We start from the raw sequence: 14,348 nt of genomic DNA, 5'->3' as shown, positions 1-14,348 counted from the left end.
CACTTTCAGCCTGTATTTGTAAGATGTCCAGGCGATTCGATTTAGGCATGTAGCGCATGGAATAAAAAAAAACACGGATCAAAGTTAAAGGTTAAGTGACATTTGATCAAATGCATGAACGGCTCACGGAAAACAGGATACTGGCACAGGAAACGATTTTTCTCCTTTAAAATTACAGTACAAGTAAAAAATTTCTAGTAAAACCATATTGTACATTGATTGACAGAAAAAATCATTAACAAGAAATATGCCACCACCAACAATCAACAGCACAAGTCATCATCATGTCCGCCTTTTTGGATGCGGTATATGAAAGGCCACTCTCCAGCATACACAATAAAAAATGCTTCCGAAATTTTGACAATTAAGCCGCACATTTATAATACGCTTTCTGCATTACAAAGAAATCACGGACAAGCGAGGATCACTTCCCCTGTGAGCAATCACCAAAGCCTTCTGTCCAGCGAATGTAGCGCAGGTGTCTGAATAGAAAGCAACAGGTGGCAACCAGTTTGGCTCAGTAGATTCGCTATCATAGTTACGAACGGGGATCTTTGCCATCAAAAGTCCCGAATTCACATCCCATAATCGAGCAGTTCCTTCTGCATCTGAGCAAACAGCCAAAGTATCATCCGATGAAAGACTAATCGGAAACGATTCCCGAGAGAACGAAAAGGTCGTCTCTTCGAAAAACGACAAAGGCGACTTCGCATAGCGCTCATCCCATAAATGCATCTTAGGAGATTCCAACGGAAGTCCAGCAATGTTCGTGATAAATCGATTCTGAGTCTGAAACATTTCAGGTTGGTATAAATTTAAATTCGGCAAAATGCTATTACAATTACTGTACAAATATTAAGAAAAATCCAATTTGGTACGCTTACATTGCACGCTTTTATGTTCTTGACGGTGCACTTCCCTGTAATTCCAATTTCTTTCCAAACATCCGCACTAATAATACTGGTGCAACGATCTTGACGATGGTCGACCTGTACAACAGAACCGCGATTGGTGCCCACCAGGAGGACGTCCGGATGACTGGTGGTGAAATCCAGACTGCAGCAAAACACTTCAGCGTGCTCGTCATCCGTGACCACAACAGACGAAAACTGCATGTTGTCCAACGAAAAGAGGCGGATTTCTGATGACTCTCGGGATCCCGTAGCGACACGCGCTTGTGTTTTGTCGGCAGCCACAATGTCATGAGATGTGATGACGGGCATCGAATGGATTCCGGTGGCTGTTTCGCTAATGCACAACCCGATACGGTACGTCCCACTGGCGGCTACACAACTGAAAAATGCTCGTCCAGGCGGAAAAAGTGCCACGGAATGAATGGTACACAGTTCGGCTGGCAAAAGCGATCCGGCTCTGCAAAATCATTAAATAAAACACATGTTAATAAAGCATACAAATAATAATTATAATATGCATCATTCTGCATAACAAATCCGACCAGAAAATATCCGCTTTTCATCACATAATCCGTAAACAGGTTAAGGTTAAGATTAAAAACCACGCATAAATAGAATACTATTTGCATTCGCTAGCACTTGCTATTTTTAATACAATAATTATACGAGTCAGTGCAATAAAAGTACTTACTTTAATACGCGGAAATCGCTGGCTAAGAGTTCATTATTTTTCCATTCAAAATTGGCTGTGCGGAATTCCGCTCCATTTCCTGCGGGAACTCCCGTGGTCCGCTGCCCGGATGAATGCGCAACAAAAAATGCTCTCGGGTGTTCAGCGTTCAGCAGAACATCAACAGTGTGGAAGAAGGGAGAATACTGGACGGACGACTGGTTGCTCTGCGTGGCAGCCCATTTGTACATTGCGGGTGTCGATCCGATTTTGGCCAGATTGGCATGATTGTACGCACCGACGGTGCTGCGTCGAGAGCGATACGACGGTTCTCCAGGCAGGGCCAACTCCCAGCTTGTCAGAAGATTCACTTTGGACGTGCAATTTACAATTTCCGGATGGATCCAGGGGTAGCGCGGCCGTGTGCGTTTAGGAACCAACTGAGAAACGGGAACGGTGAAGTTGTTCTCGGGAGCTCCGTGTCCAGTTCGGAAGTAACGCTTACGAGCAGCATCATAAAAGAAGCCTGGAATGGACTCGTTAGCTGCATTGGATTCGTTATGGGTTTGCATGGACCGAGAGGCATCTGCTCCCGATGGAACGGGAGAATCCTCGTCAAAAACCTCACGAGAGCGTTTGTCTGATCTTCTAGCGTTACGTTCCATATCGCTGGCATCAACGGCAGATTCCGAAACTAAGTCCAGCGGCACTGTTGATGTACATTTCTGACGTAATTCGCAAACTAGAATAAATCATGTACAAACATCAGAACGAAAATTTTTGAACCTTCAACAGCATTCAGCTTGGAGCTTGCAACGACTGCTAAGTGGGATCGGTTACGCACTATAAAGTATAAACGGTAGCTGTGGATTGTGGACGGTGGCACGCTAAAGGAACTGATGAACAACGTAGCCGTCACCGTACGTGGGTCGTCGTAACCTGTACTTACGTAACAGCAACAACGCCACCAGTGATGTCCCGTAACCCGTTTGCAGTTTTTCATGTCCCGAGCGCACTTTCACGATCAAAAACTTTCCCGCACCCGCTCCCGCACCCGAGCGCTCGGACCGTCCCGCAACCCGCTCCGATTCCCGATTTTCAATGAATCAATAATTTCCATAATTGTTACAAATTTATTACAAAATTTTTGTGATAAAGTTTCGCAAAAAGTTTAACGGATAGGCATTTTTTAGAAGACTAGACCTGCTGTCACCTGCATGATAAATCTTACTTTTTACTTTTCAAAAAAACTGAGCCTGGCTCTTAATTATAATTATAGAATTGCCATAAATATATTATTATCGCCATCAACAATTCGATTTCCTTTCGAAACCCACGTTTCCGTCACGAGCAAGCCGCCGCTTATTACATTTGTAATTTTGATCCAGCACAGTGCCTAAGGGTGGGACTCTGATTCGAAGCAAATCTCGCTATGGCATTGTAGCTCAACCACACGAGGTGGCCGTATGGGTGTCCATTCATTTCGGAAACCATTCATTTTGAAAACCATTCTTTGTGAAAACAACAGAAAAATTTTATTCGGTTTTCTTATGTTTATACTATTCTTATGCTTAGGCTGTCTCGTGCTTCTTTCTTATGTTATTATCCAAGTGTATTTTTAGGTTTCGTATTTTCAGGTTTTCTTCCGTTTTTATGTTTTCTTTTGTTATTCCTATTTTTTCTTAAGTTTTATTAGGTTTTCTTATTTTCTAAACTTTTCTTAGATTTTTATGCTTCCTTAAGTTACTGTATTATTTCTTTATGAATTCTTTTGTTATTCTTATTATGTTTTCTTTTGTTTCTTGATTGTTTCGGAAATTTGTGATTTCCGAAATTAATGGTTTCCGAAGTGAACGTTTCCGAAATGAACGGTTTCCGAAATTGGTTTCCGAAGTGAACGTTTCCGAAATGAACGGTTTCCGAAATTGGTTTCCGAAATGATGGCCGGTGCCGCTGTATCCGTGGCCACGGTTACAGATACGATACTCGATGCCACCTCGCGAGGAGACTGGAGTCGCTGTATCGCAGCTAGATGCGCTTTGAATCTGAGACCCACCCTAAGACACCAACTTTCGCGCGAAGCGCGAAGCTGACGCACTTTTTGGCTGCGAAAATTGCTAGAAATTCTATAAAATTTTTTTAATTCTAAGAAATCCCGTGTTTTCCCGAGTAGCGGGCGGGTATACTAATCAGGCTTTATTCCCGACCGCACCCGATCCGAGCAGAAAGCCTCCCGCTACCGCTTCCGAGCCAAAAGCGGGTGCGGGGTGCGGGAATTTCCCGTGATTTACCGAGCCCGCGAAAAAAACGGGACATCACTGAACGCCACAAAGCTATAACAGTACTCGCATATTAGTGATATTACGTAACTTCATCCCTGGATTTTGCTGGATTGAAAGCTTGGAATAATAAAGATTTTTTAACTATTCACTGTAGCTTGTACGCAGTGTAAAGTTCGTTTAGCAATTATGATCGTAATAACATTTATGGCCGCGTTGCTGCTTTCATACGGCCTTTAGGCAACTATCGCAAACCTGTTCCGTAACTTCCGTTGGTTGGACAAAAGCTTGTGGGGTGAAAAACAAAAAAAAATTAGTATTGGTATTAATTCATCTTTAGGGCGACAAGAATACTTCAACTTCAAGCAGCTGCTAATGCTTCCCGATGATTTAAATCGAAAATCTTGAGATGTTTTTTCATCCGTTTTGTTAAACAAAATACCTTGAAAGTGCTGCCAAGCGCTTGAAACTATTTTTTTAATACAAGCAGGAAAAGTCCAGATGTCAAATACTACTTATCACCCAAAATAGTTACTATGACAAGTTAAATTACATGTGTTTCTCTACACGGGAAAGACTTTGGTGCAACTAGGAACACAACATTTCAGTTTCGGAGATGGATAAGCCATGGCACAATTCTGTTTTTGTTATTTGTCAAAATTTTCCCATGAAGAGGTAGCCGGGTTTTGAGGATGCGCTCGTATGGGCTGTCGAACACTGCCACTCCCTCTGTTGTTCGAATCAATGGTGCTGTCGGCTCTCGTTGAAGCCGCGAATTCGTTCGCACCAGGCGTCAAATTTCTGTAGAATGTGGAACTGGATGGACTAGCCGGGCCAACGAATCGTGGGTTAGTCGAATATCCAGAAATGTTAGCCGGAAAATTGTCATAAAATACGGAACGTGTCTGTTGAGGCGCCGTACTGCGAATGGCTGGGAGAAGAGTAGCTTTACGTGAGTTTATTTCGTCCAGGGAGATGCGTGGCCAGGATGGAGGCGCTGGAGATTGGTTTTGGCCTGGCATTCCGTTGCGCATGGGTATCATAACCGGACTAGGTATTTGATACTTGTTCTGATTCACTATTTCCATCACCTTTTGTTTTCGTTTATCTGCTTCGTCTTCGAGATCAATCAATGCTTCGTCAACAGACACTGACAAGCTATCCTGCAGACAAACGCACCAAAATTACTTAAAAAATAATGTACGAGTATTAAATTATTTATTGCTGCAGTACACCTCGGCTGCAGTAGGAAATTACTAGGAATACAGAATACTAACTTCCTTACTGCAGAACAACAATAATACTACTCAGTAGAAAATTTAAGAGAATAGCGGTTTTACCGTTAAAATATCTTGTGTTTCTGGGAGAATTTGGGAACCCATTTTCTCGGGCGTCGATGTAGATGCAAAGCTTTTATCACTAAAAGCATCCTCGTCTTCACTGGGAACTTTCATGACTGACATTCTGAAAACAATAAAGCAGAAAATTACGAGACAAGAATTATTTTACGAAAGAATAAATATTTTTGATATGGTACCGTTTATGTACGAGTATGTCAACAAACTGTCAAAAATGTCCTTTGCTACTGAAATGCATGAATTTTTCCTTTTACCGAAAACAGTACCTATTCATTTCATTCAGATACATCGAAGATGTTTTCAAACTTCCAGATGTCGGAGTATTTGTGGAAAAGAGTCGTCGATGATTGGGGCTGCCAGGCGGAGGGTCTTTCGTATCAGAAAGCGATAAAATATCGGGAATGGAAAAGTTGTCCTATACAGAGCAATATTTAGAAAAACAAAACAGAGTGTACAATACGACTAGTATTCGTTCATTAGTTTAACCTTATGTAACATCACTAACAGTACCTTAACATTAACCTCCTGCATCCTTGCGTTGATTCTTTTTACAGCTTCTTTGCTCCTGTCTTTCATCTGTAAACGCAAAAAAGAATGCCCTACTCAAAAGGATATTAAGTAAGGACGACTATAAAACTTTGGTAGGCGATCTTCCTTCAACTGAACTCCAAAAATTAATTAGTACCTTGTTGGTCACGCTTTTTAGGAGATTTCCGCCTCTCTATAACAACAAAACAGGATCCACCAATTTGTTGTTTTGTAACTTCGAAACATCGTACTGTGCTCCAGCGACGGTACTGAGCGGCAATAGACGAACGTTCGCTGGATTCGTTGTCCTGATCAATTAACAGAGAGACTTCTTGCTCGAATTCATCGCTGAAGCCCTCGCCTTTGTTTAGTAGTTCCAGTCGTTCATCAATAAACTATAACCGTCAAGAAACAAAGATTTTGAATTGTGCAACTACTGGTGACAAATTTATCACAATAAAATCTAAAACGTATTTTCATCCAAATTGAAGGTAGCGGAACATTTACCTGGCGGAACATTTGGTGATTTACTAACTTTACTAAAAATGGCTGAAAAACTGCCGGTCTGTTGCGGATGAACTTCTCCATATCGAAATTACACTTTTCACCAGGCGGAAAGCTGAAATGTTGGGAACTGATAACTGATTTCTTGGCTAATATGATAAAATAATCACTCTATTATATTTGAAATAATATTTCAAGCACCTCAACCCGAAGCGATATCCACCAATAAGTTCAACCAGGGCACGCATGAATGCACGCGCCACACCATCTCCAAACATATTTCCCGAAGAGTTCCTGATGGATGACACCTGTATCAGGGAAAGAAAATCGCGTCTACTGTGCCCTTTGAAACACAGATGATCAAGCAAATTCTCACCACGGCACTGGGCAGGTCCTGAACATCCTTGTGCGGCGTCTTCACAACGCGCTGATCACAATCGACAATCACAACTTCACCGAGATCCATTTCCAAAACCGCCCGCAAATGAAAAGAAAATCAGCCCCGGTACGAATGACAAAAGGGATTCAAAGCTGAACTCCGTCTTACTGAAAGTAATTCACCGGGAACTCCAATAATGTATGGCATTGGAGCACTGAAAGAAATTTTCTTGAAAAACTTTTAAAAGCAAACTGAGTACAATGCATTTCTTACATCACATGATCCAGCAGCTTCTTTGGCAAAACCGTAACGAAAATCCATTGCCTGAATAAGCATCAGTTTTTGTATTCACAGAATACACAAATTTAGAGACAATCACAACACTTACCAGTGCATTGGATAAAGTATAGTATTGCACGCCATTACACAAGCGGTAAGTCGACCAAGCTTGTTTGATGTAATAATGATTCGCCTTTCGTTTAACAAGCTAAACGCAAAAAAGATGAGTGAATTCTAGATTTACTTTTTTAAAGTATTTTCAATTTGCAATTTGAACCGAAGTCTGGACCCAGTGATACGAATAAACCTCTACTTAGGTATAACTAGCAGCGACACATAAAATCAATACTGCTAACAAAGTAAAGCCTAACTGCTAGCGCAGGCTAAATAATGAGTAAAACTGGAAATGCATCCTAGAATGCAAAACAAAAACGAATAATCAAAAATCATGAAAACCGTAAGTCGATAAGAATCAAAGAAATCAACCATAATAGGTCTGGTATACAGTATTATTTAAAAGTGCTCTAAAGTCTGACCATTATCAGCGTACCTGGCAAAAATTGTAATCATGTTGTTGACATCGAGGGCATTATAGAATTCCGTCATGGCACGATTTTCCGGTATTGTAGGTAGCTTCTTCATATCCGGACACCATGCCTGGAATTCCACTTTCTGCAGTTTGTATATAACGTGCAGCTCCTCACCCCCACTGGGAACAACCGTCTGATATGCCGTGCGAAGAAATCCAATGGAATCATCGCTGGGGTTTTTCGTCATAAGTTCCATGATATAATTCAACATTTTATAATACAGATCGTGCCAGGGTAAGTAGCTAGAGGAACGACAACGTTCATCATGCAAAATGTGCCAAAGAAAATTCATACCGAAGATATTCGTCCCGATATCTACCTTAAAATGCAGATGCAATGTTTCCCTTCGGTGCTTAGTCGACAAAATCCAAATACGAATTTGCTCTCTACGTCTGTCAGGACGAAGCAGAACTGCTGCACTGGACCGGGATTGCATATTCCAGTGGGAAAGCAAAACATGGGAATAACTTTCAAAACCTCCTACAAATCAAAGTGATCAAACGTTTTATATTTTCGCTCCGAATTTGCAAATGCAGTAGAAATTCCGAGATTACTTAGTAATAAAAATATTATTTATTTCTGAGAAATTTCCTTCGGCTTGCTTCTTAGGTGTCGTCTAGATAAAATTTATCACCAAGGAATTTCGGAATTTCTGCTGCATTTGATTAAATAATCCCCTGGTCCAGATTTCTTGCCTGATCGGTATAATCGTCAGGAAATTTTTGAAGAATCCAACCTAAAATTATAGTTCATTTATTAGTGGCGCTGGTATCACTTCCAGATTCAAAAACAAAAAGTTGCGAATTGGTTCGCACTTAATTCACCTTCTTGCTCTTCGGAGGGACCAACCACTTCAGCAAAAACATTAAAAAGACGAGGAGACTTCTCCCTGCATGAACCATTCGCCAAAATCAGGTAACCACGTTCCGAGTTGAAAACTGTTAACTTACCTTATCCGAGATCCCAAACCCATTTCTGCTTCAAGATCAGATGGCAACGTTCGTAAAAATCAATAACACTAACACAATAATATAACGGATAGCGAACAACAACGTCCAGAAAGCTAGAAAGCTAGGGTATACTCCAGTTCACAAGGACCATCAAGTTTCAAGTCTCTAAGGTCTAAAGTTGTATTTTCGAAAAAAATGTGAATGAAGTTGTATGCACGTGCCCATGACAAAATCATACCGTTTGGCTTTGTGATTTGTTTATCATTTCCTGTTGGAAGAAAAACTCAAAAGACTCAACTCACTCAAGGTTCTGTTTGCGATGGGCGGTTTTTGAATGAATGTTCCATGAGCTAGCCAGCAAATCAGCAGTTGCACGAGAAGGGTAGCCCACCCGAGGCACCGTAGCTAGTGACGCTAACCTTCCTGATGCTTTTACTGTGTAGCCACCGGGTCCTCTCCGTCCCGTTCTTAGGCCTCTTCAGCGAAAAAAGCTCAAAAATATGTCTCAAAAATTTTTATCATAGATTGTTGGCAACAATTTGTTGCCAACTTATTACTTGTTGAGGTTTTTTTGCTTGCTAGCTCTGCGTGTTAGCGTGTACTACATAGTCATTTGCATCCTAGCGGTAGATTCGACGACCGTTTGTAGCGGCGTGTAGCCGGACGAAGGGCTGTTACCTCATTCATGAACGACCACCAAGTGGGAAAAACATGAACCACGAAAAACTGAAATCGCAGTACATACTACTGTACATATATGCCACTTACCTTATAGTAAGTGGCATATACTACATAGTAGGCAATGCTAATTTTATTATTATCATAACTCGTCAAAGGCATCCGAGTTATTCTTTCTGTTTAGACTTTAAGTTAAAGGTAGCAGTTTATCTTTTTCAGCGCAAATTAAAATTAATACAGTTTCTTCAGTTTTCTTGTATATTAACGCTGCAAAACAGCATTATGGGGAGGTAGTTCTATTCTAAACTTGGTCCAAGACTGGTGTTGTTCATTTTGGAATCCTTGCTACGTGGAATCTGGAATAATCTCAGCTTTCTTCTGTACTCGTACTTTCCTACCTGCTGAATCCGGGTCTGATGAGCCACGGTGGCCGTGAACCTCAGTGTGATTACAGAGTTCATTTTTGCGCTCAGAGAGTACTGAGGAGATTTCTAGCGCACGAGCGCAGCAAACCGCCAAGATGTTTAAAAATCTCAAGAAGAAAATGGAAGATGTTGGCGCTGATCTGAGCGCTGTGGCGCTACCCGGAACACTGGGCTCTTCGCAGTCAAGTGAGTGATGACTTCTACATGAATTGTAGGATCCATAGAGAATAACTCGAAGAATCGTTACATTTGATGTAAATTTGGATTTCTCTAAGTGATAGTTTAAGCGAAAAGCAAAATTAATTCGTATAATCACTATTATGTGTCTCGTCGCTGATGCTGATTGTTGCTCAGGTCTTCGACGCTCTGAGAGCAAAATGTCCAGCATGACTGCGTCACGCGAGAGCCTGCAGAGTATTCATTCAGATTCACCGCGCGTTATCCGAACAGCTTCTATCTCTTCTGGAGATGCATCTGTCGCAGCGAATAATATTGTCCCGTTGCCCCTGCTCATTGAGCCGGAAAGTGACGCAAATCATACCCAGGATATTATAGACAGCGAGTTAAGCGTGATAGATCTTACGGACGCAGCATCTACCCTGAGTATTTCCGATGCCGCTGCACCTCCCTCGAGCCCGAGACCCGATCCATCCGTGTCGATTGTGGATGAGCCGGTGCTGGATAACCTGGATTCGAGTCCCGTTCTGCTGCCGAAAATAGTTGACGAATTTTCACTGCACAGAAGCCAAAGTTTATCTCCAGAGCCGCTGATATTCCAGGATAATTTGGTCAAAGAATTAGAATCTCTTAGAGCACAGGTACGGTTGAATCTCAAAAAGCTTCAGTTGCGTTGTTCAATAAAAGTTGGGCCTTTACGCGACTACGGATTAGAGTGTGGCCGTAGTTGCCTTTTTGGAATGAATATATTTTTGGAATGATATATATTTTTGGAATGAATATCTATCTATATCTGCAGGTATTTTGCAATATTACTGTTGGTGGTGTAATTGTTTCGTTTGAAATTAGTGTTTTCTATAAAAGTAGACTGGGTACTTATTTTGAAAATCAGTAGACGCAAATTTGTCGCACTTTACCACCGCAAATTTAAATTATATTTTTACGAACGTTGCAATCCGCAGGTGAAACAAAAGGAATCTGATGATCAGAACTGGAAGAGTGCGTTGGCTAATAAGGATTTGGAATGTGCGAAACTGAAAGCGGAATTGGAGAGGTATAGAGAAGCTGTCAGCCGAGTAAGTACAGATAGACCATGTTGATTTTCTTACCAAATAAACTAAATGATTATCGATTTTAAAGCATTAGAAACGAACGTATGTGTGCAAGTTTCCCGGCTTTGCAGAAATGCACCATGCTTATAATGTCAAAACTACTGTGTATATTTCAGCATCGAGCAAACGAAGACCGCGTATTGGAAGCGAATAAAAAACTTGCTGATGTAACGGAGCAGCTGGATACTTTGAAGCTCGAACGAGATTCTTGGAGGGTTAGTATAAACAGTTTCCTCTGTGATTGGTTTTTTGGTATGGGAAACTTAAATTTTGCTCGCATTGAGTTAAAATTCAGTTTTTCCTCAGATCGCCCACGACCAGGCTGAAAAGCGTAGCAAAGATAGAGATACCACAGTGCAAAGCATGCAAAGGCGAATATCTGACCTTGACAGCAAATTGTCGCTGGCTAAAACTGCCATTTCTGATCAAACGACAGAAATCGAAAAATACCGTGAAGAGAACGCTTCGGTCAAAGCTTCGGTAGGAACATTGGACAAACAGATCGACAAGCTTTTGGAAGATATTCGGAATGAGCGCCATCTCAAGGAAGCAGCGCAAGTCGAATTAGGAAAGAACCAGGACACCGCTCAGGAACAGATTAAACAGCTGAACGAACGAATTCAAATGTTTTCAGAACAACACCAACAGGAACTCGGTAACGCGCGGCAGATCATCATAGAAAAAGAAAAACAGTTGGAAACTGTTCGAAATAACGCCGCAGATGCCTCGAAATCACAGCGAGAGGAGAGGGAAAATAACGAGAAAAAATTGCAAATTATGCTGGACGAACGGTCGCAAGAAAATACTGATCTGAGAAGAATCATTAGTGAAAATGAGAACATAATCAGTGCTTTAAACCAGAAGATTTCTGAGATGGAAGTTCGCACAAAAACTCTTGAGGAAGATTTGGAAGGCAAAGAGACTACTTTGGCAATCATCCGGCGGCGGTCAGCAAAAGATATGGAATCAAAATTACGTGAACGTGATCGCCAAATTGCGAGTTTGGAGCGGCAAATGCAGGAGTTATCCGAAAAAATGGCACAGGTGGCGCTCGTGGAAACTCCCGATGAGACTGGTGATCAGTACAAGAAAAATGTTCTTTTGAAATTCGTCACCGGATCTTTTGATGAGGTATGTGCTATGTGGTACAATGCGGAGAAGCTAATCATTTCCAAAAGATTGTGGCCGTGCATAGGAAAACTGGAAGCTGCGCTTAGCTTGTTTAGAACTGCATTATACCTTCCCTTTTTGACAACTTAAGCTGCATGCACTAGTTTAATAGATTGATACATAATTGTGACGAGTAGGATTGGTAAAAGTATGAACTATAAATCTGGATGCACGAAGAATTTTGATAGAGTTTTATCTGCCAAATCGATGCTGTCGGAAGTTGTATAGTGGATGAGCTGAAAATTAGTTTTATTTTAGGCGTTGCAGCTGGTGCGCGCGGTGTCAGTTTTGCTTAGTCTGACACAGGCAGAGGAATTATGGCTGCGGGAGATCTTAGCATGGAAACAGTCTTGGCTGCCGGGGCCAAAACCGGAACTGCACTCAAAGGCATCCCAAAACGGAACTTGATCATGCGATCACCTGTTGCGCTTTCATTCAAAATCTGTTTAGCCACAAACGTTCGCCTGGTTGTCTCTCTTCCGGTTGGCTGTGATAGAATTGGGAAATAATTACATTGTCCAGTGCCCACTGTGTATCTGATGATATTTATGCCGCATTTTGCGAGTTTTATACTGATTGATGTCTTCTGATTTTTCTTGTAAAGTGTGAGTTGCATTTATGCAGTCGCTGAAGTTGAGATCATTTAAGTATTTATTTAAAATGTGCTTGTTGTTAATAATGTTAGAGCGCCTTTATTATCGAATCGGTTTTGATCATTAAAGAAGGGTATACTTTTGTGTATATTTAAATTGTCAAAATAATGAAATGCGATCAACCCGACCTAGCAGACCGTTTTTTTTAAAGATGTACCGCATCCCTTCGTATTATTGTATTACAGGTAATAGTGGTACAATAGTAGGCCTTACGAAAGCTTTCGTAATGCCTCCCTATTACCTATAATATGTAATGTGAACTAATGCCGTGAACGACCTTTACGACACTAGTAATTCCAGTTCTTTGACTGTAATTCCAGTTCTTGGACAAATTATTGGATTTAATTTACACTGTCGAACGCCATGGATCGTACGGCTCCGATTTCTTTTTGACCTCTCAGATTTCCAGCGGTTAGATAAATGCGTGAACACCTGCGCGGCACACTGCCGTCTGGAGTCTGAATGGAATTCGATGAGTGCAGCCTAGAGCATTCAAGGACGCACAGAACTACAGTACGTCTTGACTCGGTGACCCGCAATGCCCTACTGCTGCTCTTGCCGGGACGAAACACAGCGGTGCGCTCTTCCTTGAGACGTACTATTTTATTGCCATTAAAGCAATCACGCCTTTCCAGATAGACAATAATACAGGAATTCTCCCGCTGGTTCAGGCGGAAAATCTACTTTTAAATGAAATTCAATATGCATTTGTTGCTTTTGCAAAGGAGGCTTTGATGCGGACAAACGATGATTATTTGCCTTTCCATCTTGTGCATTGTCTGCCGTGACTTGAGTTACATATCTCATTAAACCAAACTAAGATCATTCAACAACGCCGTCAGTGTACCGTTGTGACAATTATTAATCTCGAGCCTGGTATTCGACATTAACGACGTGCACAGTTAACCAAACAGATAAAGGTCATATAGATAACGCGCACATATCGTCAACCAGTACTGCAGCTTCTCGTAGAATTTATTATCGTTGATCCTATTGTTTATCCACGGTTGTTGCGATCAGAGTGCTTTACATAATTAGTATTAAATGGCACAGTAAACCTTAACTTATTATCACACAAAATGCAGATCACGGATTTTGCTAACATAATACGTAAAGCCACCCACAAAACCGTCTCGCACGTATTGTTGGCTGCGCTAATCATTTGTGCAACTGCGGTACCGGTGGGTTTACCGTTTTCACAGCAAAATGATATTATTGTTGGCATACTTTTAAGACGCTCTTATCATTTTAGCAATAATACATCGATGGCCCAAAATTACAAAGGTACGAGTACAACGAAACCGGGATATGGACAGTTTTACTAGTATGATCGTGCTATCACTTATCAGTCATATAACAACGCCGAACATCAAAGCATCCAAGTCTACCTAAATACCACACCCAGCGGACAATTTAGACGCCCCACTCCCAGCGGGGATTTCATCGGAACGTCTCATAAAAACGACCGATGTGGGTTCACAAGTTCCGAATTCTAATGTGGGCAGAATCAATTACTTTTTCTTACGCCTCCATGATCCTCCTTTCGTATTCACTTTGAGAAACAATGCACGAACATGCTTGCAATAAATGCAACATTTCTGTTCCAGCATCGTATCATGCCCGGCGCATGTGATTTGTGTTATAAGAATTTCACATGTCTTATTATACAACAGTAACGTATT

General features: G+C 41.4%; 3 protein-coding genes across 3 annotated transcripts; 1 reads left to right on the top strand and 2 right to left on the bottom strand.

Annotated features, from left to right (window-relative positions):
• Positions 1-144: 144 nt before the first annotated feature.
• Positions 145-2,814, bottom strand: LOC129590359 (uncharacterized). The gene is made up of 3 exons (XM_055485552.1): positions 1,606-2,814; positions 885-1,371; positions 145-789 (listed from the first exon to the last, which is right to left on the bottom strand). Exons 1-3 carry the CDS (start codon positions 2,247-2,249, stop codon positions 397-399), a joined length of 1,524 nt encoding a protein of 507 aa, XP_055341527.1. The 5' UTR covers positions 2,250-2,814; the 3' UTR covers positions 145-396.
• A 1,446-nt stretch (positions 2,815-4,260) lies between these two features.
• Positions 4,261-8,870, bottom strand: LOC129584471 (DENN domain-containing protein 1A-like). The gene is made up of 17 exons (XM_055476645.1): positions 8,452-8,870; positions 8,326-8,390; positions 8,197-8,237; positions 7,821-7,981; positions 7,462-7,743; positions 7,021-7,119; positions 6,906-6,956; positions 6,801-6,846; positions 6,630-6,731; positions 6,455-6,561; positions 6,257-6,368; positions 6,001-6,144; positions 5,907-5,942; positions 5,732-5,797; positions 5,488-5,636; positions 5,204-5,327; positions 4,261-5,026 (listed from the first exon to the last, which is right to left on the bottom strand). Exons 1-17 carry the CDS (start codon positions 8,472-8,474, stop codon positions 4,511-4,513), a joined length of 2,124 nt encoding a protein of 707 aa, XP_055332620.1. The 5' UTR covers positions 8,475-8,870; the 3' UTR covers positions 4,261-4,510.
• Positions 8,871-9,266: 396 nt separating this feature from the next.
• LOC129584483 (calponin homology domain-containing protein DDB_G0272472-like) lies at positions 9,267-12,750 on the top strand. The gene is made up of 6 exons (XM_055476656.1): positions 9,267-9,740; positions 9,909-10,372; positions 10,694-10,807; positions 10,960-11,058; positions 11,150-11,974; positions 12,272-12,750. Exons 1-6 carry the CDS (start codon positions 9,650-9,652, stop codon positions 12,419-12,421), a joined length of 1,743 nt encoding a protein of 580 aa, XP_055332631.1. The 5' UTR covers positions 9,267-9,649; the 3' UTR covers positions 12,422-12,750.
• Positions 12,751-14,348: the final 1,598 nt, after the last annotated feature.

This window comes from Paramacrobiotus metropolitanus, unplaced genomic scaffold (genome assembly GCF_019649055.1).
Source record: "Paramacrobiotus metropolitanus isolate TYO unplaced genomic scaffold, Prichtersi_v1.0 Parri_scaffold0000002, whole genome shotgun sequence".
In the NCBI taxonomy this organism is placed as follows: domain Eukaryota; kingdom Metazoa; phylum Tardigrada; class Eutardigrada; order Parachela; family Macrobiotidae; genus Paramacrobiotus; species Paramacrobiotus metropolitanus.
This window is presented reverse-complemented; position numbering and strand designations above follow the sequence as displayed.